The sequence below is a fragment of the Manihot esculenta genome, chromosome 5, assembly GCF_001659605.2.
Source record: "Manihot esculenta cultivar AM560-2 chromosome 5, M.esculenta_v8, whole genome shotgun sequence".
In the NCBI taxonomy this organism is placed as follows: domain Eukaryota; kingdom Viridiplantae; phylum Streptophyta; class Magnoliopsida; order Malpighiales; family Euphorbiaceae; genus Manihot; species Manihot esculenta.
Window position 1 is genome coordinate 29,330,729 of NC_035165.2, and position 22,162 is coordinate 29,352,890.

Consider the following 22,162-nt stretch of genomic DNA (forward strand, 5'->3'; position numbering starts at 1 on the left):
CCACTAAAATTCATAGCACATCATAACATAGGCAAATAAATCATCACACACTCAAACATGATTCTTATCCAACATATAATCCATAAGCACATTTCCAATTTCACAGAGCACAAACATAAATTTAGAGGACAACTTCATTGCAATTCAATTTCTCCATGACCATAATTTTGAGGATGTGAAAATTTAGAACCACATATCAATATTGGAATGTTAGAGTTTGGGAAGACATTATTATTTAGAATTCCTGAAGTTTGGCCAAAAAATTCCATTTCAATGATACATTTTATTCATAATAAATCGGTGTTGATTCAATATAAGAATGCCGGTAGAGATTAATATTTTTTTTGGGTGATGGTCATGATTTTTTATTGAATTTTTTTATTGTAATTTTCTATTTATTTATTAAAAAAATTGAGAAAGGGAGATGATAAAGAGAGAAGATGAGGAATAAGAAGGAGAAGGAAGAGAAAGGATAACGATAAGGATTGAATGTTGTATGTAAGAAATTATAGAGAGAGAAAATTGAATACGCGGAATAAAAAGAAGAAAAAGAATGTAAGAGATTATTTCGAGAAAAAATTGAATATGTAAAAAGAAGGAGTACAAGAGAAATTATAAAGAGAAAAATTTAAATACGCGGAACAAAAAGAATGTGGGAGATTAGAGTGAGAAAATTTAAAAATCTTGACTGCGGCAGATTAATTGAAAATCTTTTAAATTAATAAAATAATTTTTTTAATTAATAAATTAAATATATTTTTTATATAATAAAATATATTTTAGTATAATATATATAATAATATTAAATATATTTATTATTAAGATTAAATGTTATATAAAAATAAACTTAATGTTATATTATAAAAAAATAAAAAGCATCATAAAAAATCATGACAACTGTTTATATAGTAATGTGGTTCATACTATCTAATTTTCGTGTTACAAATTAATTTGTAAAAAATAATAAAATATATTTTTTATAATAAAATATATTATGAAATTATCCATTAACTCATTTTTGAACGATTATTTTTTTTTAAGATTGGATAGAGTCTTTTTAATTGGAGTAAGTAAAGTAAGAAAATTATACTTTTCAGAAAATATAAAAAATGATCTTATTTGATTTGCATTTTAATTAATTTCTTGAAAACTATTTATTTCATGAAAAGAAAATAATTTATTTAACTATTATCAATTTATTTTTTAATTTATTACATTTAAAATTATATTATTATTTTTTATTTACTAAAAAAATAATTTATATATTAAATACAATTATATTTACTTTTCAACAAATTGATTTTTTAAAAATATACTTTATAAAAAATATGTTTCTTAAAAAATAAGGCATTTTAAACTAAATAAATCTCACACTAGAATATCTCACTTCCCATTAACTTTATTTTTCGTTACCTCGAAATTATTCAGAAAAGCATCCAAAAGTTAATAATGAAAGAAGCTGTATAAAGAACCGGTAACCTATATGTCGAAAAATGAAATAGTATTGTTATGAGAAAATTAAATATTATTGTAAAAAATATATTATTTAAAATTAAAAAAAGTAATGTGAATATTTAAAATTATAATATAATTAAAAATTATAAGAATTAAAAATATAAAAGTTTTATATTAGTTAAATAATATTATCACATTAATATAATATGATATTATATTGTATTAATATTTTTTCATAATTTTTTTATTTTTTAAATTATAATAATATATAAATTAATTATCATAATTCTATTTAATTTTAATTTTTGTAAAAAATTTTAAAATATCTTTTATATTTAATAAAATTTAATATATTTAAAATAAATATAATAAAAATAATAAAAAATTATTTTTTTAATGTATATAAAAAATAAATAAAAATTATAAGAGGATGGAAATATGTATCTTAATGTAGTCTTAGCCTTGTAATATAAGAGGATGAATTATAATTTCTTTGGCAAAAAGAAAAAATCCATAACTTTTTGCTTTATGACGTGGTCAATTGCAATTTCCAAGACCCTTTTAGCCGCATTTATCATGACAAAACGAAAAAACATCTTTAAGTTTAACCACCGTCTCAGCGGATAAGTTACGTGTAAAAGCTAAGTTTACCCGCGTAGACACCTTCCATTGCCACCGCTCCTAGATTCAAGGAAGCGGCATTCTCCGCCTCCCCTCCTCCGCCAATCAAATCATATCCACATGCTCCCTTCCATCAGTTCCTTACTAAAGAATTTTAATTTATGCACTTTCATTTCCCAGATTTGAATATAAAAAATCTTCAATTATTTATCAAATCCTCTTCTGCATTGTATCAAACACTTGATAAACACACCTAAATATTTGCCTTTATAAACCCACTGCCACTCCACTGTTTTCACAAAGCCATTTCACCTCTCCGAACCACCAGAGAAAAAAAGAAAAAGATGGGTCTGTTTCAATCTTCAGCAGCCATGTTCATGTTCATGTTATTGTGTTTCACTTTGTCCTCAGCCTCGGAGATGTCGATCATATCTTATGATCAGAATCATGGTACCAAATCCAGCTGGAGGACTGATGAAGAGGTCGTGGCTATCTACGAGGAGTGGCTGGTGAAGCACGGAAAGGTCTACAATGCTCTGGGAGAGAAAGAGAGGAGGTTTGAGGTTTTTAAAGATAATCTGAGGTTTATTGATGAGCATAACTCGGAGAATCGCACCTACAGAGTCGGGTTGAATCGGTTTGCTGATCTCACCAATGAGGAGTATCGATCCATGTACCTAGGGCTCCGTGGTGGTATTAAAAGGAACAGGTTGCGTAAAACCAGTAATCGCTATGCTCCACTGGTCGGCGACTCGTTGCCGGATTCCGTTGATTGGAGAAAGGAAGGTGCCGTCGTCGCCGTCAAAAACCAAGGACAATGTGGTGAGTCGACTTTTGTTGATCGTATAGTTTATTTGAAATTTTCGTTTGATTTTGATTGCTTTTCAATATTACTGTAAAAAAAAAGAAAAGCGTAATATTTTAGAAAATTAAAAATTAGAATATTATAGTAATAAGTAGAATTATTATAGAAAATAAGTCCAAATAAGCTATTTTATTTAAGTTTAAAATTTTAAATTAATTAAATTTTTATATTTTTATTAAAGCTTGAGTAATTATAATTTAATATAATATTATTTTTTAATAATAAAATATTATTTTTATAATTAAAACATTAAAAAATTTAATATTTTAATTATCATAAAAATTTTAAAGATATAATATGTAATTTTAATAATTTTTAAAATGATAAAATTAAATTTTTATTATATAAAAATAGTTTTATTATTAAAAATAATATTATATTAAATGAGATGAATTTAATTGATGTAAAATTTTAAATTAAATGTATTTGAGTTAAAATTGTAAGAGTTTAATTGAATTTATATTTGATTATTATATTTTAAATTTTAAAAAAATCAGAATTCACTTATTTATTATTAAGTAATTAGGTGACTATTTTTTTTTTAAAAAGTACATTAGGTGACTGTGGACTACTTTTATTTATCATTGTCTAATATTTAATAATTTATTCTTGCATTTCAACTCTGCGAAATTGAATGGGTTCTTGATTTTGTATGGAAAATATTTTTCAACATTTGTTTATTACAAATATGATATGAATTTATCCAGTATACAAACTAAATACATTTTAACCAAATTGTTGATATATATATAAATAATATTTTGGTTACAAACAATTATTGATATTCAATTTGATATAAAAGGGGGTTGCTGGGCTTTCTCAACCATTGCTGCTGTGGAAGGGATCAACAAGATCGTCACCGGCGACCTGATCTCTCTATCTGAGCAAGAATTGGTGGATTGTGATATATCTTATAATGAAGGATGTAATGGAGGTCTAATGGACAAAGCCTTTGAGTTCATCATCAACAACGGTGGCATTGATTCTGAAGAAGATTACCCTTACCTTGCTCGTGGTGGCAGATGCGACACAAACAGGGTTGGTCTTCATTTCACTTGTCTTGATCGGAAAATGCACAGATAAATGACCATTTATTTATTTTTCCTGCTTCAGAAAAATGCCAGAGTTGTTACAATTGATGACTATGAAGATGTTCCTGTGAATGATGAGGCGGCTCTGAAGAAGGCAGTTGCAAATCAGCCAGTGAGTGTTGGAATTGAATCAGGTGGCATGGATTTCCAGTTTTACACATCGGTAACCACTTTCTTTCCATTTCCATTAATTGAGCATTCGTTTTCACAGCACTATTGAGGAATAATTTTCTTTCTTCACTTCATCTTTCAGGGTGTTTTCTCGGAAAGATGTGGGACTGAATTGGATCATGCTGTTGTTGCTGTGGGGTATGGAACAGAAAATGAAAAAGACTATTGGATTGTGAGGAACTCGTGGGGAAGTAACTGGGGAGAAAATGGCTATATCAGGATGGCTCGAAATATTGACAAGCCAACAGGGTTATGTGGAATTGCAATGGTGGCTTCTTACCCTATCAAGAAAGGCCAAAATCCTCCCAATCCTGGTCCATCTCCACCATCTCCAATAGGACCTCCAAATGTTTGTGATAGTTACTATAGCTGTCCTGAAAGCAACTCTTGTTGCTGCCTCGTTGAGTCTGCCAACCTCTGCTTAGAATGGGGATGTTGCCCGCTTGAGGATGCTACTTGCTGTGATGACCATGATAGTTGCTGCCCACATGACCATCCCATCTGCAATGTTAGCCAGGGAACCTGCTTAATGGTAAGAGCATCTCTACTTCTCTATGCTGATTGATGGACTTTTTTTAAATAACCTTTTGCTGTTTCAATTGAAAATGCTATGTGGGATTTGCACCCTTTTCCTTTCTGCAAATTTTTGTCTCCACTTAATTCTTCTTGATAACTTTCACTTCTCCAACAGAGCAAGGACAATCCATTAGGAGTGAAGGGAATGAGGCGCACTCCTGCTAAGCCTCACTGGGCTGTTGGAGCTCAAGCCAAGAAGAGCAGTGCTTAGGCAAAAATTAAGTCCTTGAAGCAATGAATGATAGAATATGAGGAAAGATTAGAGGATCACATCAGTGGTTGACGCTCTCCGCCTGTTATGTACAAAGATATATCGATCAGCTTGCAATATCCACTGTAAATAGCGTCATCATTAGCAAATATGGTTCTGATGATTTGGTTTGTCATCCGTTGGTGCTTGTAGTTTGAAAGTATCATATAAAGTTTATCTTTATATGAGACAAAGTTTGCAAAATTGCCCTCCTTTTGATGTTCAATTACAAAATGTATTGCATCTCCAGGAGTGAATGGTTGCAGATCTTATCCATCAAAAGGGCAAAGCCATTCCATAATAGTGAATGGTTCTGCCTTGAGCGTTCTTTCAGTAACCACGATGCAGACTCTAAGTTTATTAGAATTTGCTTCAATTTGCTTGGCTTATTTTTAAAGTAGACGTATATTTGGAATGCTCTAAACGTAAGTTCTTTAGTTTTCCATATATTTGCAACCAAATTTAGCGATATAGAATGAAGTTTCCCTTTTTCATAGCATTAGTAGCCGACGATCTCTTTCTTCGGTTATGATTGGTGGTGGGCTTGCCTCCTTATCTATTAGATTAACATGTAATGGGTTTGGGCTTTTATAATGTTATATTTCGCTTTATGGCCTATTTGACATTATTAGGAACAGTGTGAAGATTAACCTGACCAAATCCAAATTCATTTAATAAATTTAATATTTGAATTTATCTCAAATATAATTAATTGAGTTATGCATTTAGTGATTTGCAACCTCAGCCACATGTCAACTAGATATTTCTAAAAAGGATTTTTTTTTTAACAAAAAGAAGAAAAGCAAAAAATTAGGTATGTTTTTAGCAAGAGAAAATGATTATAGAAAGAAGAACGTAGACCAAGAATTGCGACCAAATTGAATGTGAGAATAATTAGTATTTAAAGAAGTCATTAAAAGAAACAACAAAGTGTTTGATAAAATCGAAAGCAGAGGCTGGGGGACCATCCGTAGTGTCTAACAAATGTCCCACGAAACAAATCAATCATCTCTTTCTTTTGTCCTAATTTTAATTGTCCAGATTTTGATGTTGGAGGGGACAATTGCATATGCTTTGAGTAGACTAGAGAGAGACACCACCATTCACCCAAAAGGATAGCCTCACCCCATTCTTGCCTGCACTTCACAGAATTCTCTCAAAAATCTTGTACCATAGGATATACAAGTTAATTTCTTAAAATTTTATATTAATATGTGAATTTCATTATATTTTAAATGATTTTTTTTTAATTTTTAAATTACATATCATGAACCCAAATGTTTGAAAAAATTTCCTCAATTCTATCACCATAAAGCTTCGTCTTAATTGTCTTGCAGACTGCTGTTTCTCTTTACAACTCTCCTCACAATCATTCATCTCTTGAATTTTATTTAATCATTAGTTGAGAATGAGATTGGCTCTGTCAAGTTTGGTCACTGTTGTTGCTTTTGAAAGTCATTTGGGTCATTAATTAAATTGATAATTTAAACCCTTTTGCACTGAGAGGGACACAAGATTTCAAGTGGAAAGTGTAACAGTTAAATATTATATAATTATTATAATTAATAAAAAAATTTTGTAAATTATAATTTTATCAAATAGTAGCTAATATTCGTTATTTTTTGATAATTATGTATTTTATTAGTTTTGAATAATTTAAAAACTTAACGTTGTACTCAATCTCTTCAGACACAGTTAGGTGATTGGGCTAAATTTGATATTTGTCTAAATGCTGGTGATGCATTGTCAGGAATTTTTCTTACATCAAATAGAGGAAAAAAAAAGAAAAGAAAAGGTTGATATTAAGGAAAATATCTGCTTGTATAAACACTAATTTTTCAATATTAAGTAATTATCTATGAAATTGAGTGAGTTTTTCAAAACAGGAGGTCATTATCTTAAATGTATGTATCAAGTGAAAAAAAAAAGATGGAAAATACCAACCAGAAAAAAAAAAGGAAAGAAAAAACTCAGCCATATATAAATATTGGAAGAAAAGGACTGAAAAAGAAAGACAACAGCACTATTTTTTTTTTTTCAGTTGTTTCTTTTTATTACAAAAATGTACACTAATCTCATAATGCAACAATTTATTAAAAGAAGGTGAGCCAATAATAAATTCAATTTGTTTCTCCTAATCAACTCAGGTTCAGTGAACTTTCTCTCTTGCTCGGATTTCCAAAGCCAACAGTCTCGTTTTCTAACTCAGAATTAGGGTTTAAAGAAATGGGTTTACCAGCATCTAACTGGCAAGAGGACTCAACTTTTGTAGTACTAGCAACATGTCCTTGACTTACCAGACCATGATTATTAACCTTGGCTACCTGTGATGTACTCTTGTTATTACTGCTGACAAGCAGATTTGTATCAATGGCTTCAGTGGTATCATAGGATGGGATGACAGAAGGTAGCTTTGATAGCAAAGCTCCAAGGCTGCAAGACATGGCAGGAAGAAGAGGTGGAATTGACCAAATGGGTGGTCCTCTAATGCCAATTTGTGGGCTGTTCCAGCCTAAGTTGATGGACTTGATGGCAAAATCATCAAATCTTTCATCGAACAATCTCTTTACTCCTGATATTTGACGCTTATCATCAATTGAGAAAGCTCCTTCTTGGCTCTCTATCAAACGGGTGTTAGGTTTCAGCATGTACGGGTGTTGGATGGGCAGATATGGTCTTTGCATTGCAAACACTCCTGGTATGCTCTGGAGATAGCTGAATTTCCTCTGTACATTAATCACTAGATTGAGATCTTCCAGAATCTGAAAAAAAAAAAAATCAAAAGGAAATCGTCAGAGTTAGTACACAGAATTGAGAAAGCTGAAAGGAAACGAAACTGAGTGGAAAAAGAAAAAGAAAGACCTTTTCAAATGAACCCAATTGAATGATGCCTTCTCTAACTGCAATAATGGCAATTGTCTGCGAATCAAGCAATGTCCCAATAAGCTTTACTGAATTTTCTATTTCTTGTTAATCTTGAATGAGTTTGTGAATGATCAAACCTGAATGCCTGAATTGAACTGAAATTCCCAAGCTCTTGGTTGCTGTACACAGAGAAATTTTTCCAGGTCATGGTAGAAGGAATGGTTTACTTGGAGAGAAAATTTATAGCAATCGTCTTACAGGTTCAATAGACATATTCCAAGAGGAGATGAAGTTAGGATCACTCTCACTTGGAGTTTCTCTAAACACCCATTTGTGGCTGTTATCTGCTGCAACTTTCCCGACTAATCTACAAACAGTTGGCAGGCAATATCCATCAACTTAGCAGTAGTTATCTCAATTCTCAACAACGAAAAGAATGATTTCAACGAGTTAAAAATCTCACCCCTCTCCATAATTGTAGACCTCGTGAGACATTTTAAAGAAAATATCTGCTCCAAACTTTCCTTTCATATACCCACTTCCTGTTCTCTCGCATTCATAGAAATCACAGAATCCATCCTCCCAAACAAGGATCCTGAAAAGGGAAAGGAAAGTAACTTGTGAATCTTAAAAATTAAGTAAAATGAACTTGGACTTTCTTTATTTAGCCGAATTAATTACCAATTTCTTTTATTTCCTTTAGATCGATCTAGGGTAGTGCCTCCATAATCCCACCTGCAACAAAGCAATGTGATCAACCCAGCAATGAACATGGACAAAATCATCCTCTAGCTAGTAACTTTCACTCTATTAAACTAAACCACATGCTTGTTCCTGGGATTTTTTAGTGGAAAATTTTGGGTGGAATTCAAATTTGATCTTACTTTGGTGGAGGGTAATTTCTAGGCAATATCCTCCAAAAGACAGCGTAAACCCATTTGGAAGAATTAGAAGAATCTGAAGATGAACACAGACTCCTCAATGTTTGCTGCAAGAGACAGTTTAGCATGGGGAGTCCACCATCCATAGTCACACGCACACAGACAGAGAGAGAGAGGAGGAGGAATGAGCCTGCAGTTAGCTAGATAATGCACAGAAATAGAGAAAGAGTCCTACGATAAATCATAAATGACTATTTACTCTACCTCAAAAGTTTAGAAAAATAAAAAATTTTATTGAAATTTTTAAATAAATTTTTAAATAAATTTTTAAATAATTAAGACTATTTATAATAAAAAAATTAATATATAAAATTATAAAAATATTTTAAAATATAATTAAAATATAAAATTAATTCTTTAATAATAAAATTTTCATACCAAATTTTTATGCCTCCCGTTTAGGGCTGTGCAATCGGTCGGTTCGGTTTCGAACCGAACCGAACCGATAAAACCGAAAACCGATTTGTTAAAATTTATAAAACCGAATAAACCGATTATGAAGGTATAATCGAACCGAATCAAACCGATAAAAATCGGTTCGGTTCGGTTCGGTTTAAACCGAAATCTGTATTTTTTTTTAATTTTTTATTTCTAATTTCAACAAAATAATTTAATAAACCAAAATCTGTCGAAATGGCGGAGTTGCAGCTGCCCCTTTCGTTCCTCACTTTGCTTTTTTTTTTTTTTTTTTCCCTCTTTCGTTCCTCACTTTCCCTCTGTTTCTAGCTTCCCAAACACCTTCGTTCCTCATAATCTTGTGGCTTAACTGATGATATAAATTAAACATAATTCAAGAAGCAAAAACTATAATTTCAAAAGATCAACTATTCACCTTTGGACGAATATCAATAGTAAACATGTTGCATAATTGGTTGAGGCAAATGCCTGGAATTAATTTCCTTCCCAAATATACATGAACCCATACCAGAAACCTATACCCAACCCAAGACAAACAAATATTAAAAGTAACACAAATTGCCAAAAGCGGTAGTACCTCTGCTCTCAAGAGATCAGTCCATGGTCGGCGGCGAAACTCAGCAAATCGACGGGAAAGAGGTTGATGGTCGACGGTCGGCGGTCGACGAGAAAAAGATTGACGATCGACGTGAAAGAGAGAGAGATTAATGGGATTTGATGATTGATTTGTTAGGGATTCAGATTTGACTATGAGAGTGTGGAGAGGTCAGGGGGACGAATCGGGATTTGGGAGAATAGGGGTTCGGGGGGGGGGAATCGGGAGATTGGAGGAGAATGTTGGAGAACGCCAGAACGGATGGAGGGTTTCTTGGAGGAGAATGTTGGAGAACGCCAGAACGGGATGGAGGGTTTCTTGGAGGAGAATGAGGGTTTCTGCGAAAGGGATGGACTTCATTACATTCTGGGTTGGGGTGCTGGGTTGGATTGGGTACGATAGGCCAGGCTCAGGGACGGCTCGGGCATCAACTAAATCGGTTTTTCGGTTTGATCGGTTATTTAACACGTTTAAACCGAACCGAACCGAAAACCGAATAATTTTAAATATACTAACCGAACCAAACCGATCAATCCGATTAACCGAACCGAAAAACCGAAATTAATCGATTCGGTTCGGTTTTTCGGTTTAAACCGAAAAATGCTCTCCCCTACTCCCGTTACACTTTTTAAAAAACTTATCATACCTAATAATGAGATCAATCCAAATTTATCATAAAATTTAAAATTAATTATTTTATATCATCAAATAATATTTATTTTTTTATTTAATATCTATTAAAATGAATTATATATTTTTTTATTTATATATTAATTAATATAAATCAAATTTAAATAAATATTATCTATTTATTTATGAGAAAAAAAAAAATTTGTCATGAGCCACAAATGAAAACCAAAGTGCAATGATGATAAAACTAACAGACACACTCCAACTAACCCACTAGCTCGTACAATTATGATTTTTTTTAAGGAAAATACAAAAAGCTATTTCGTGATTTAATGCTTTGTTCAGATCAGAGACTGATTAAGTTTATAATAAAATAGGTCTCTGTTAATAAATGAAGGATTTTTAATTTAACACTATTAATATTTATCGGTAATAATTATAATTAAAAAAATTTTAATTATAAATATGAAATCTATTTAATATAAAATTTAAAAACTGAATATTTATCTTTGAAATCATTTACCGTCCTCAATTTTTTTTTATTTTTTATTTTTTATTTCGTTCACAAAATTAAATTAATTTATAATTTAATCCATTTAATAAATCCACTATTTAATCTCTATTATTTTAATAATAAATATCAGTAAAATTTCATTTTGTTAACAAAATAAATATTTTATTAAAATTTACTGTTAAATTATGATAATTTAGTCTTTTAAATTTTATTTTTTCTAATTATTTAATTCTTTTAAGTTTAATAATTTATAATAATTTAATTTCTTTAATTTAAATTGATTTTTTCAATTAACACTTTATAAATGATATATTTAATAAAATAAATATTTTACTAATACAATATAAATTTAGAGATTAAATTATTTATTATTAAAAAAATAAACTAAATTATGAATTTTTCTAAATTTAAAAAATTATATGGTAAATTACCTTTAAAATTAATAAATTTCACTTTTTCACTATATGTTAAATAAGGATATATTAGGAAATTAATTAATAAATTATTAATTAAAGAAATAATCATAAACTTCACTTTCCATATTGAAAATTTAACAAACATCTCCTTTTAAAATTGAACTAAAGTCCCTGTTATAAGACTTAAATACGCAACACAATCATTATATCAGCATACTGAAATGTCTAACTCATAAATTTATATAAATATAAAAAAATTATTATTTATTCTTTATAATATAAAAATTTTATTAATTAATATTTAATAATTAAAATTAATAATAAAATTAATTAATAAATTTTAATTTTTTTTAAAAAATAATTAATAAATTTTTTATACTATAATACCTAAATAATAATTTTTTTCTTTTGATTTTTCAAATTATAAACTAAATTAAGTTAATGTTAATTGTGCACAAAAGTTGACGCCCAAAAACACACAGACACACACATCATCTGTCTATTCAAAATTAATGACCAAAGGGTGTGCTCACCAACTCATTCTACGGAGTCATTAATTCGACAAAGATATTTAGATTTCTATATACAAAGAAATTATTACTTTCTTTTCAAAAAATAAATTTATTTATTTTTAAATATAATTAACATAATGTATAAATTTAAATAGAGAAAAAAAACTTTCTATCTCCTTTATTTTTTTTTTAATTTGTCAGTGATATTTAACTATTTTTTTATTATAGTGTCACTTGTATTTATCAATCATATTTATATGTATAGATGTGTTAGAATATCTCTCTATATCAGATGACCATTTAATTTCACCGGCGTGCATGCAAATAGAATTGCGAGGTGACTTGACCAGCTCTTTTTTCTCTTGTTATGTTATCGAACTTATCTTGTTCGGACTCATTCGCTTGAATAAAAACTCTAATGGATTTTAGATATGCATTCTTTTTTAAAATTTAATTTTATTTTAAATATGAAAAATTCGACCGTCAATGGTATTTTAATAATTATTATTTATTATTTTTTCATATATATTCTTCTATAATATATGCTGAAAAGAGTAGATTTTTTTAAAGTGATCATCTCTTGTACAAGGGAGGAAATATCATATAGAATTGTAAAATATAATGATAAAATTAAGGATGTAAAATGGCATGGTCCCAAGGGAAGGGTGAAATCAACATCAACATTAGAGAGTGCATAGTAGATAGGGATATGGTGGGGCCATAATGGGGACATGTCAATTTATTGACAGCTACAAATAGTAAGGCAAAAGAGCAACCCATTCTTTCTTAAAGGGACATTGCCTTAGCCCTTCACCGCCCACCATTATCATTTTCCCTTCATTTCCTTATCTCTTTTGATTCAACATCCTTCATTAAATAATAACCTTCCATTGGGGCAACTTCTAACTCCTTACCCCTTAACCCGTCCTCTCATTGGATACTCCTATCCCTGTCTTACCTTTTTATTTTTGTAATTGTAGATTAATTGTTTTAAAATCTGAAATGGGCGAGAAGTAAAATAAAGGCCCAAGGCCTGGACAACAGAATAATAGCCTACCCACAAACAGAGCACAGCTGAAGCCCGATACCCAATACACAGATTGGTTGCTTCTCTTTTCCCTGCTGACATCCATTCCAGTAGCACCACGAGGCGGTGAGAGGATCAAATTTTGTGGCATTATGAATTTTCTGGAAACGAGATGCTAGGAGTAATACAAAGAAGCAACTATGCAGTTTTTGAGAAGCAGATGCCTAACCCTTTAGCCATTCTTATGCGCATAAGGTTTCCTTGCGCTGAATAATGTTGATTACAAGTCTCAATAAGCCTCTGTGCTATGGCAGTTCTGGTGAGAGACTCTTTGGGACGTGCTTTATGCATGGCGTCATGCAGAAAGGTTATTATTCTTCCCCATTCGTGGGAGAAGTCGATGCACTGTCCCTTGCGGTTCGCCTGGCCCATGATTGTTAGCTTTCGAGGGTAAAACCAATTCAGATAGTCAATAAACAGCACTGCTCATTGCCTTGCTCAACTAATGTTTTGTGATTGGGTTCAATACATCTCTTTTCCTTCTTAATTCGCTTGTTTAGATTAAAAATCTCATTAAGAGTTATAAGATTTTTTCAAAAATTTAATTAAAATATTTATATATTTTGTAAAATTTAATTTTTTAGTCATTATATTAAAAAATCATTAGTTATTTTAAATATTTATTTTATTTGTCCTATAATTTTTGCCTTTTTTTATTTTTATATGTTTTAAAATATTGTCCATTTTGGAACCTATAAATTAACTATTATTAAATAAGATATAATCAATCATTAATTACTAAAATAAATTGATTAATTTTTTTTTAAAAAATTTAAAAAATTTGATTTTATAATATTTTAATTTAGTAATTTTAAAATAGAATAAATTAATGCATTTTTTTAAGAATCTGGTATTTTTTAAATTAAAAAAGAGAAATTCAAAAATTTAGGAAATACATTTTTTTGTCAAAATTAAAAGAGATATTCAAAACTTAGGAAAATAGTCCTCTGCTTACTCCAAGTATTCATTCCACTGAAATTCTGAAGGATCCAGGCGAGAAAATCCTGGCTTCTATCTTCCTTGTTCCCATCTCTTGCAGCTAAAAATCCATTCCTGTTTGAAATATAACCCAGATCTCCCAGGGCACAACTGAAGCTGAAGAGGGAATACAACAATGGAGTTTTTAGGGATTGATTTCAGCTGCGCATTCGGATCTCTCCTCAATGGCAAGTTCCCTGACAAGGATTGTTTGCTTCCTCTCATATCTAAACTTCTCGGCTATTGCATAGTCGCCGCCTCCACCACCGTCAAAGTCCCTCAGGTTCAATAATTCACCTCCATCTCTAAACCCCTATTGTTTCTTGATAATTGTGCCTCGGATTATGGGTCAATTGTTAGTAATTTGATTTAATTTTCCCTTGTAGATAATGAAAATTTTAAGGCACAGAAGTGTTAGAGGGCTTAGTGTTGTCGCCTTTGAGCTTGAAGCTGTAGGTTATACTATAGCTCTCGCATATTGTCTCCACAAAGGCCTTCCCTTTTCGGCTTATGGAGAATTGGCGTTCCTTTTGATTCAAGGTTTGTTTATTTCCATTTTCTTTTCACTTCTAATTTCTACTCTTGATGTAAGTAAGTGGCTTTAAGAGTCTGATTGGTCTCCACTTATTAGTATTGATTGTTGGAGCGGATATGGTTAAAAATGAATGGATTAGTCTAGCTCATATCACTTAATGCATCTCCATTTTTGGTAAGCATTCCATATGTTCAATGATTGAGCCTGCAAGGTTAGTTTGATGATAAAATTGATTAATCAACCAGTTCAATGTTAAAGCACTTGTTGAAATTCAGAATTTCCTTGTAAATTAGCTTTACATAAGTTCTGCTTGCTTAAGGATAGTTGAGTATTCGATGAGTTTAAACTGAATTGTTGAAAGTTGCAGGGTATCTTAAGAACGCCTTATGCACTTGTTGTTTTGCTTGTCTTGCAGCTATAATTTTGGTTGCTATTATCTACTACTTCTCACAACCTGTGCCTACGGTGACATGGATCAGGCCATTACTGTATCCTGGATGCTTCTTGTTCTCAAAAGTATATAGTACAAGAATTATATAATGCGGTCAAAATTGTCCTTACATTAGTGTTTCAGATATTGTGCTGTAGCGCCAACTATTTTAGGTGGTCAAATTGATCCCATTCTTTTTGAAGCTCTGTATGTAAGTAGCTGCTTATATCCAGTCTAAATTATTATTTACATAGTTCTCCCTTCCCTTTTTGTTTCATGATCTCTTTCCTTTTAGCATGTGTTCAGAATATATGTATCTAATATTACAACAATTTGTTACAGGCATCCCAGCATGCAGTCTTTCTTTTTGCTAGGATACCTCAGATATGGAAAAATTTTTCTGTAAGTTGGAACTTCGGGATTACCTTCTGCTGTTAACTTTAGGATATTTCAAAAGAGCTCACTTTGAAATTGTTAACTGCATATCTGGGTTTCACCTTTCAATACTGCAGGAACTTGAGAATTCTTTAGTCTAAATCACTTTATGTGGAAGGAAATTTTTCACTCCTTTCTCAAGTATAATATTTTACCATCTGCCCTTGGATCTTTATCGATTATTCTCTCAACAAGTTTTTGTATTTTGAAAATATAGAGGCATAGTTCTTGCAATGCTTATATGGTTAGTTAGGCTTTCCTTCTTGGGGAGAACATGTGGCTTATAATTGGTTTGGTGGCAATGAGGAATGACTATATTTTAGGGGCCTGGTTCTCTCTGAACTTTGAAAATGTAGTTCTTTCCAAGCTCATTTATCATGCATAGCGCATCATGTTGACACATAAAATGTTCCTGAGAGGCTATCTAAGGAAACTATCATACAATTACTATAGAAATAGATATTTAGAGCTCTTAACAGAATCCATGTGCTAGAGGGTTTTTAACTCTTTATACTGATTTTTCACGAGTGAGTGATTGAGTGACATGAAATTTGGATATGGAATCTAAGTATGGGGTGACTGAATTGTGAAATCAGCCTTGTCCTCTTAAGCATCAGAAGAATTAAGCATGTCGGATTGGGACAATAGAGTAATCAGTATTCTTATTAGTTTCTCGTTTCTTGATTCCTCAATTGCCTTTAAAATAGTATCCTAATTTAGTACTCTCCTTGTCGTGCCTACTACCTTGTTCTGGTAATCACGTCCCAAAACATAGTAGTCACCATTCTGGAGCAGTGTTCCAGTTTGCTCAAACAGTGGTCCCTAGGAAGAACGAGAAACAGAAAAAGAAAGATAATCAGAGAATCATAAGAAGAACCAGCTATTCAGGAAGAAGAAGGAGAAGCGATGCAAGGAGAAGAAACAACATGAAGAAGGAGAAAATAAAATAGGACTCTTGTTGTTGTTGGTTTTAGGTGAGAAAGCAATACATCAATGGATTTTTCCCTGTAACTAATAAAAACTTTTCTTTTTGCAGAATAAAAGCACAGGGGAGCTCAGCTTCTTAACATGTTTTCTGAATTTTGCGGGTTCTTTGGGTGAGTTGTTAGTTCACTAGTCTTGATATACATGTAGAAGTTTAAACGTATAATATTATGATTGTTTCTCTCTCTTTTTTTTTTTTTTTGTAGTGAGAGTTTTTACTAGCATGCAAGAAAAAGCACCAAGTAGTGGTATCCTTGACAATTTCCTTCATCTTCTTCCTTATTTACTTTTGTTGATGCATATCTAGTATGTTATTGAATGCTGAAGTGCACATCAAGTTTAGGAAAAACACCATCAGTAGCTAAGTTAATTATAAGCATCGTAATTAATCAGGAAATCAGGGTGCTGTATCATTGATAAACAACATGTGCTTTCACCATAGGCCCCTCACTCCTTCCCTTCTAAGCGATATGCAAGTCATTTTAACAGCTTTATTTACGTGTATATCATCGAGTATTGCTGTATGCTTCTAAGCCATACAAGCTGCTTTATTATTATTATTAAAGAAAATTACAATTTGGTCCCTATAGTATAGGGAAACTCATTACTATTTTATTATCATTGAAATCGTTGTTTTAGTGTATTTTTCAAAATCGAAGGACTAACTAATAAGTTTTCTCATATTATATGGACTAAATAGTAAATTTATTATTATTATTATTGTTCAGTTGGTGTCCTTAATTATTGTTTAGTTGTTTTGGGCTCCACCATTGGTGTCATCACCAATGGTACCATCCTGAGTCAGATCCTTTTATACCAAAAGCAGGAAGCCAAAAAAGAGAAGAAAGAAATGTGAAAGGAGATCAGAGAATAGCAAGCTTTGGCATTTGAAGTTGATTATACTCTCTCCATAAAACAGTTCAAAAGTAGTGAGTTTAGGTTTATACTGGCCAGATTGCTTTAGTCATGGCTGCATAAACAAGATTTTATTTTTAATTTATCAACAGTACTCAAGAATGTTCTCTCTTCTTCTTCTTTTTCTCTCTCTCTCTCTTTTTTTTTTTGCCAGATCGCCTGGATTGGTTATTATTGTATCTTGACTTGAGATTCCATCGAGTGGAACGCCTTTTAAGCATAGCTTAGATAACATTGTTTTTTATCTTTTTTTGGTTTTTTTCCTTCTTAAAATTACATATTACTTGTGTGATCTATTAGTATTAACAATGCTTAGTGCTTTTAAAATTGAATATATACTGCATTAGAATATGGAATCGAATGTAATTTTTTAAAGTATGATTTTACTTTCTCATTGATAAGTAATTCAAAATTTTGTGATTGTTTTTTTTTTATATTTAAATACCTTGAATTTAGGGTAAAATTTTGTAATATAGGTTCAAATATTGATCTGAAAAGGGCAAAAGAATAGTTTAAAGGAAAAATAAGCCACCGAGGAAGTAAAGCGAGACGGATGAGCACAAGGGACCATTTAAAAGAGCAATTTTTTTAACACGGTTGATTATGAATTTAAGAAATAAATGCATGAATTTCTTGTTCTTTTTATTTTTCTTTTTCTTTTTTTTTTTCGAGAATTCTCTCGTATATCTGTCTTGTATAAGTTTTTTTTTTTTTTTTCCCATTTTAAACGCCGAAACGCCAGGAGTGCAATGAATCGTGATTTCTATTTTCTAATTTTCTACCATTGAAATCGTTCACATATTATGCCAAAAGGGAAACTACAAGTTTTCAATTGACAGCCACCATCCATTTCCACAGCATAATCGAGGAATTTGATAGGATACCTTCAGTGGCTACCATTCTGAGACACTGACGGCCAGCAATCTCTTCACCAATTAGCAAGAAGAAAGCGACATTACTTTCGAAAGGGACAAAAGAGTTTCCTTGGAGTGTGAGTTTCTATGTTGGCGTAAGGAGATAACAGCTGGGTTGCCACTTGGCTTCATAAAGAATGCTGAATCGTCATCACCTTTACATTCCCCACAATGAATAGTGTAAAATAGTATATATCGACCAAGCAAAGGCATTTGTCCCTCACCGTTGTTATAGCTTCTCAAGCGGTTGAAGTTTGGTATTGACACCAACCAAAGTGATAAGATAGCATATGCAGAGTACTTGCTCGCACCAAATGGTAGAAGCAACTCTGTAAGCAATTCTTTCACTTCACTGCATACATGAGACTGCTGGATCATCAACCCAATATCTGGGCCATCGATCCTTACCAGCTTGGTGGTTATTATGGAACATACCTACAGATCAGATGGTGCAACTACGGAAACTGCCACCAGTAACGCCTTTTGAGTATTGAATTATCTGACAATGAGAACTAAAGGATTGGCTAAACAAATAGTGATTTCAAGAATTGGCTAAAAAATTAAACAGAAAAAAATATAAAATAAAACAATGCCACTGGGAAATGAAGATGGTAACAAAGTTAACCAGTCAGAATAATCCAGTTTAGATGCAGAGTAACGTCAGACCAGGAATAATCATCAGAATCTTCTATAAAGTGAGCGGAATTACTATCATGTTTCATGTGCTTTTACGTCTCTGGAATTTGGAACATATGCACATGATGGCCATGTGAACTTCCCATATTGTCTGTCAGTAATACGACACTAAGATAAAAAGTTAACAATTCAACTGGATATCGATTAAGAAAGCAATCGAACATACAAGGATGCTGGATGACTCAGTATCAGCAACTTCAAAAGCTGCTCTCAATGATCAAACCAATATAAAGCTCATTTGACCTCTACCATAAGTGTTTCAGCATGCTGAGTCCAAAGGTTGGCATGCCAACTATCCAGTTGAATTTTGTTTCTAATATGCCAGATTCCACAATCTCATAAAATCACCAAACTCCGGCAAAAAACAAAATCTCATCACCATACCCATATCAGTTGAATTCTCAATTCCCACACAAAACACAACGTTTTCCCTTTACAACTAGAAGGTATCCATGGCACCTTAAAGAATTCGAGAACAAAGGGAGATTGAAACAGCAATTATACCAGCCATGAATTGCATATATCAAAGAAATCATAATGCATACATTGTATTTCAAAGTTCTGTGGATTTAACAGATAAGAAACCTTCTATGCGCCTATTTTTAGATAATGTGGAACTTGCAAATAAATACAAACTGGACTGAACAGCAATATAGGCAAGCAGAAATGATCAGCTTTTGACAAATAAGATTCAGTTGAAAAAGGCAATAAATAGCACCCAATATCAAATTCAGCAGTACATTAAATATGGAATCAGAGACGATGGAAAATGACGCAAACAGACCAAGACTTCAGGATCCATTTTTCTCATCTGCAACTTCTATCAGTCCTTAATCTAATTAATTTCGAGAACTGCTATTACCGTTAGACCACCTTCTCAGAGTGCACGCAACCAAACTTCTTCCACTCAAAAGCCCTAATCTTGATTTGAAAGACGTTGATCGCCCAGCGCTGCTTGAAGCAATAGCTGGTACCGATATTTGGGTAGGCACAGGAGGAAATTCAACTACATTTTCTTGTGCACCGCCATCACTAGCACTCGCATCCGGCTGCTCAGTTTCGCCGCTATCTAAATTCACCGCTAGCGATTCCCTACTAGCTCTTAACCAATCAGCAATCTCACCAGTTACCCCTCGACACTTCTTCACCTTCACTTTAATCAAATTTGGGCATCCACTAGCAAGCGCTTCCATTCCAAGATTTGAAACAGGGCAACTTTTAATACAAAGTTTTTTCAACGCTATACATTTAGCAGCGATGCAAGAAATCTCTGCATCACCGACAGTATCGCTACCGCAGAGCGCTAATCGCTCTAAATTTTGACAATTCGAAGCCAACATTTCAAGGCTACTTTTAGTAGGATTTACTCCAATCAGCACCAGTTCTTGTAAATTAGGGCAATTCTTCGCTACTGCAATTAATCCATCGTCGCCTATCCGATTCGCCTTCCATCCATCAATATGAAGCTTTCTTAAGAGCTTACAACGCTCAGCGACAGACACTAGCCCTAAATTGGTGCATTCTGGCGTTTTGACGAGATGCAAAATCTCTAGATCCAAACAATTAGAGATGGCCGAGAGGCCAACATCGCTTACCTGGAGCCTCTCGAGATGGATCTCCATCATACAGGTTACTCTATCCGCAATGACTTGAAGAAGCTTGTCCCAATCACCAGAGCATCTAAAAAGCTTCAAAGTTCTGAGATTCTTTGACCCGATAATAAGCGGACCAAAACACTGTCCATTGTAAAGCTCCTTTAAACATATCGTTTTGAGCGAAGATGCGGCCAAACCCGGTCCAATCGGCTCAGCCGCTGCTCCATCGGTGATTCCGCGAAGCCGCTTCACTGACAACTCTTCAAGAGATGCACAATTATCGAGGATTGCGTTCATACCTTTGGCTCCAAACGTGCATGATCCACATGAGAGCTTCTTTAAACCTTTACAATTCTTTGCAAAAGCAGCCACCCCGGCGTCGGTAACATCACGGCAAGAGCGAAGCTTAAAGCGCGTGAGATTCCGACACCGGAACGAGATCGCTTGAAGCGCTTCATCGCCTATGCTCGCGGATCTACGGTCACATTTGAGAGCGAGTTTTGTCACAGCGTCGAAGCGTGAGAAGAGAGCAGGTATCATAGGTAGGAGATCCGATTGAGCGTTCAGAGAAAGCCTGTGGCGGCTCTGTCCCTCGATTCTTAGCCATCGGTGGCATACCAAAGAGCAACGTTTGCGATCGCCGGAGCTAAGAGACTGAAAAATGAAAGCCAAGCACTCGTCAGGTAGATCGTTGATGTAGTCAGGTTCTCCATCAATTATTAGACAATCGCTTGATTCTTCATCTTGCATAGCGGAGATCAGAGCCGTTGATTTGGCTTTGTAAATGTGGCTGTGGTTAGACTCGCGGCGGCTCAATACTGCAGCCGTCGAATATGACTGGCCCATCCAGGATGAGGAGAGAAATTGGGGTTTTAACTTCTGGCCCTTACCGCCTCCTTAACAGAGCTTGGATCTGCTATTTTCTCAGGAACGTTGATTGGCCTTTCTTCTTCGAGATGTTCAACGACGGACCTGAAACCGGATTTCATTTCCCCTTTTTACCCCTTTTTGGCAGTTTTAGTTTTTTTTCTTTTTATGTTTTCCCCCTTTTGAATGGATTTATAGGAATAGCATCCAGCACTCTGAGTTAATATATAAAGCGAGGGTTCTCACGTGTTTACCGTGGAGTGCTTATCTACCGCCGTCTCTTTAATTTTAGATTTTCAAACAAAGCGGCTCGTAAGTAATCGTCCGTGATGTAGACCGAGTTAGACTTAGGATTTAAGTATAGCATCGACCTCCTACAATTCTTTCTTTTCTTGCGTCATTTTTTTTTTCTTGTACCATTTAACAATTTTGATCTTTCCATTTTCTTCCACGTAATCTTTTGGAATAATCTTTTATTTTGAGTCTCTCCACGGTTATCTCCCACGAAATGTTCTTATACGAATCCAACTTATACACACGAGGAATAGAAAATTAAAATAATATTATTTTATTATAATTTAGAATAATATGATATTTTTTATTTAATCATACTAGAATATATATAACACTCGTTCACCATTGTAAATATAAAAAATATCATTATTTTGGTCGTTCATTATTTTCTATACAAATAAAATTAAAAAGACTAGCTCAATACCAGGAGGAGGATTGGACAAAACCTTGACTTTCCATTAATTAAGTTTTATCTTTCAATGACATGTGAGATATTTTCAATTTCTTTTGAAA

At 32.7% G+C, this 22,162-nt stretch overlaps 4 protein-coding genes across 4 annotated transcripts; 2 read left to right on the top strand and 2 right to left on the bottom strand.

Moving 5' to 3' along the window:
* Nucleotides 1-2,110: 2,110 nt before the first annotated feature.
* LOC110615999 (probable cysteine protease RD21B) lies at nucleotides 2,111-5,474 on the top strand. Its single transcript, XM_021758291.2, has 5 exons — nucleotides 2,111-2,898; nucleotides 3,744-3,979; nucleotides 4,055-4,195; nucleotides 4,286-4,735; nucleotides 4,895-5,474. The coding sequence occupies exons 1-5, from the start codon at nucleotides 2,421-2,423 to the stop codon at nucleotides 4,988-4,990; spliced, it is 1,401 nt and encodes a 466-aa protein (XP_021613983.1). The 5' UTR covers nucleotides 2,111-2,420; the 3' UTR covers nucleotides 4,991-5,474.
* A 1,557-nt stretch (nucleotides 5,475-7,031) lies between these two features.
* Nucleotides 7,032-9,008, bottom strand: LOC110616000. Its single transcript, XM_021758293.2, has 7 exons — nucleotides 8,779-9,008; nucleotides 8,576-8,629; nucleotides 8,358-8,489; nucleotides 8,153-8,261; nucleotides 8,032-8,073; nucleotides 7,892-7,948; nucleotides 7,032-7,791 (listed from the first exon to the last, which is right to left on the bottom strand). The coding sequence occupies exons 1-7, from the start codon at nucleotides 8,919-8,921 to the stop codon at nucleotides 7,168-7,170; spliced, it is 1,161 nt and encodes a 386-aa protein (XP_021613985.1). The 5' UTR covers nucleotides 8,922-9,008; the 3' UTR covers nucleotides 7,032-7,167.
* Nucleotides 9,009-13,922: 4,914 nt separating this feature from the next.
* Nucleotides 13,923-17,540, top strand: LOC110616204 (mannose-P-dolichol utilization defect 1 protein homolog 2). Its single transcript, XM_021758551.2, has 8 exons — nucleotides 13,923-14,267; nucleotides 14,371-14,524; nucleotides 14,935-15,007; nucleotides 15,094-15,160; nucleotides 15,292-15,351; nucleotides 16,421-16,481; nucleotides 16,575-16,616; nucleotides 17,121-17,540. Exons 1-8 carry the CDS (start codon nucleotides 14,121-14,123, stop codon nucleotides 17,222-17,224), a joined length of 708 nt encoding a protein of 235 aa, XP_021614243.1. The 5' UTR covers nucleotides 13,923-14,120; the 3' UTR covers nucleotides 17,225-17,540.
* A 1,839-nt stretch (nucleotides 17,541-19,379) lies between these two features.
* LOC110616203 (F-box protein At1g47056) lies at nucleotides 19,380-21,552 on the bottom strand. The gene has a single exon (XM_021758550.2). It carries the CDS (start codon nucleotides 21,332-21,334, stop codon nucleotides 19,733-19,735), a length of 1,602 nt encoding a protein of 533 aa, XP_021614242.1. The 5' UTR covers nucleotides 21,335-21,552; the 3' UTR covers nucleotides 19,380-19,732.
* Between the last annotated feature and the right edge of the window lie 610 nt (nucleotides 21,553-22,162).

Coding starts and splice junctions, on each gene's coding strand:
- LOC110615999 (XM_021758291.2), top strand. CDS start 2,421: ATGGGTCTGTTTCAATCTTCAGCAGCCATGTTCATGTTCATGTTATTG. Junction 3,980..4,054: donor GCAGATGCGACACAAACAGG/GTTGGTCTTCAT, acceptor TTCCTGCTTCAG/AAAAATGCCAGAGTTGTTAC. Junction 4,196..4,285: donor ATTTCCAGTTTTACACATCG/GTAACCACTTTC, acceptor TTCATCTTTCAG/GGTGTTTTCTCGGAAAGATG.
- LOC110616000 (XM_021758293.2), bottom strand. CDS start 8,921: ATGGATGGTGGACTCCCCATGCTAAACTGTCTCTTGCAGCAAACATTG. Junction 8,262..8,357: donor GTCTACAATTATGGAGAGGG/GTGAGATTTTTA, acceptor AACTGTTTGTAG/ATTAGTCGGGAAAGTTGCAG. Junction 8,074..8,152: donor GGAATATGTCTATTGAACCT/GTAAGACGATTG, acceptor CTCTGTGTACAG/CAACCAAGAGCTTGGGAATT.
- LOC110616204 (XM_021758551.2), top strand. CDS start 14,121: ATGGAGTTTTTAGGGATTGATTTCAGCTGCGCATTCGGATCTCTCCTC. Junction 15,161..15,291: donor TTCTTTTTGAAGCTCTGTAT/GTAAGTAGCTGC, acceptor AATTTGTTACAG/GCATCCCAGCATGCAGTCTT. Junction 15,352..16,420: donor AGATATGGAAAAATTTTTCT/GTAAGTTGGAAC, acceptor TTCTTTTTGCAG/AATAAAAGCACAGGGGAGCT.
- LOC110616203 (XM_021758550.2), bottom strand. CDS start 21,334: ATGGGCCAGTCATATTCGACGGCTGCAGTATTGAGCCGCCGCGAGTCT.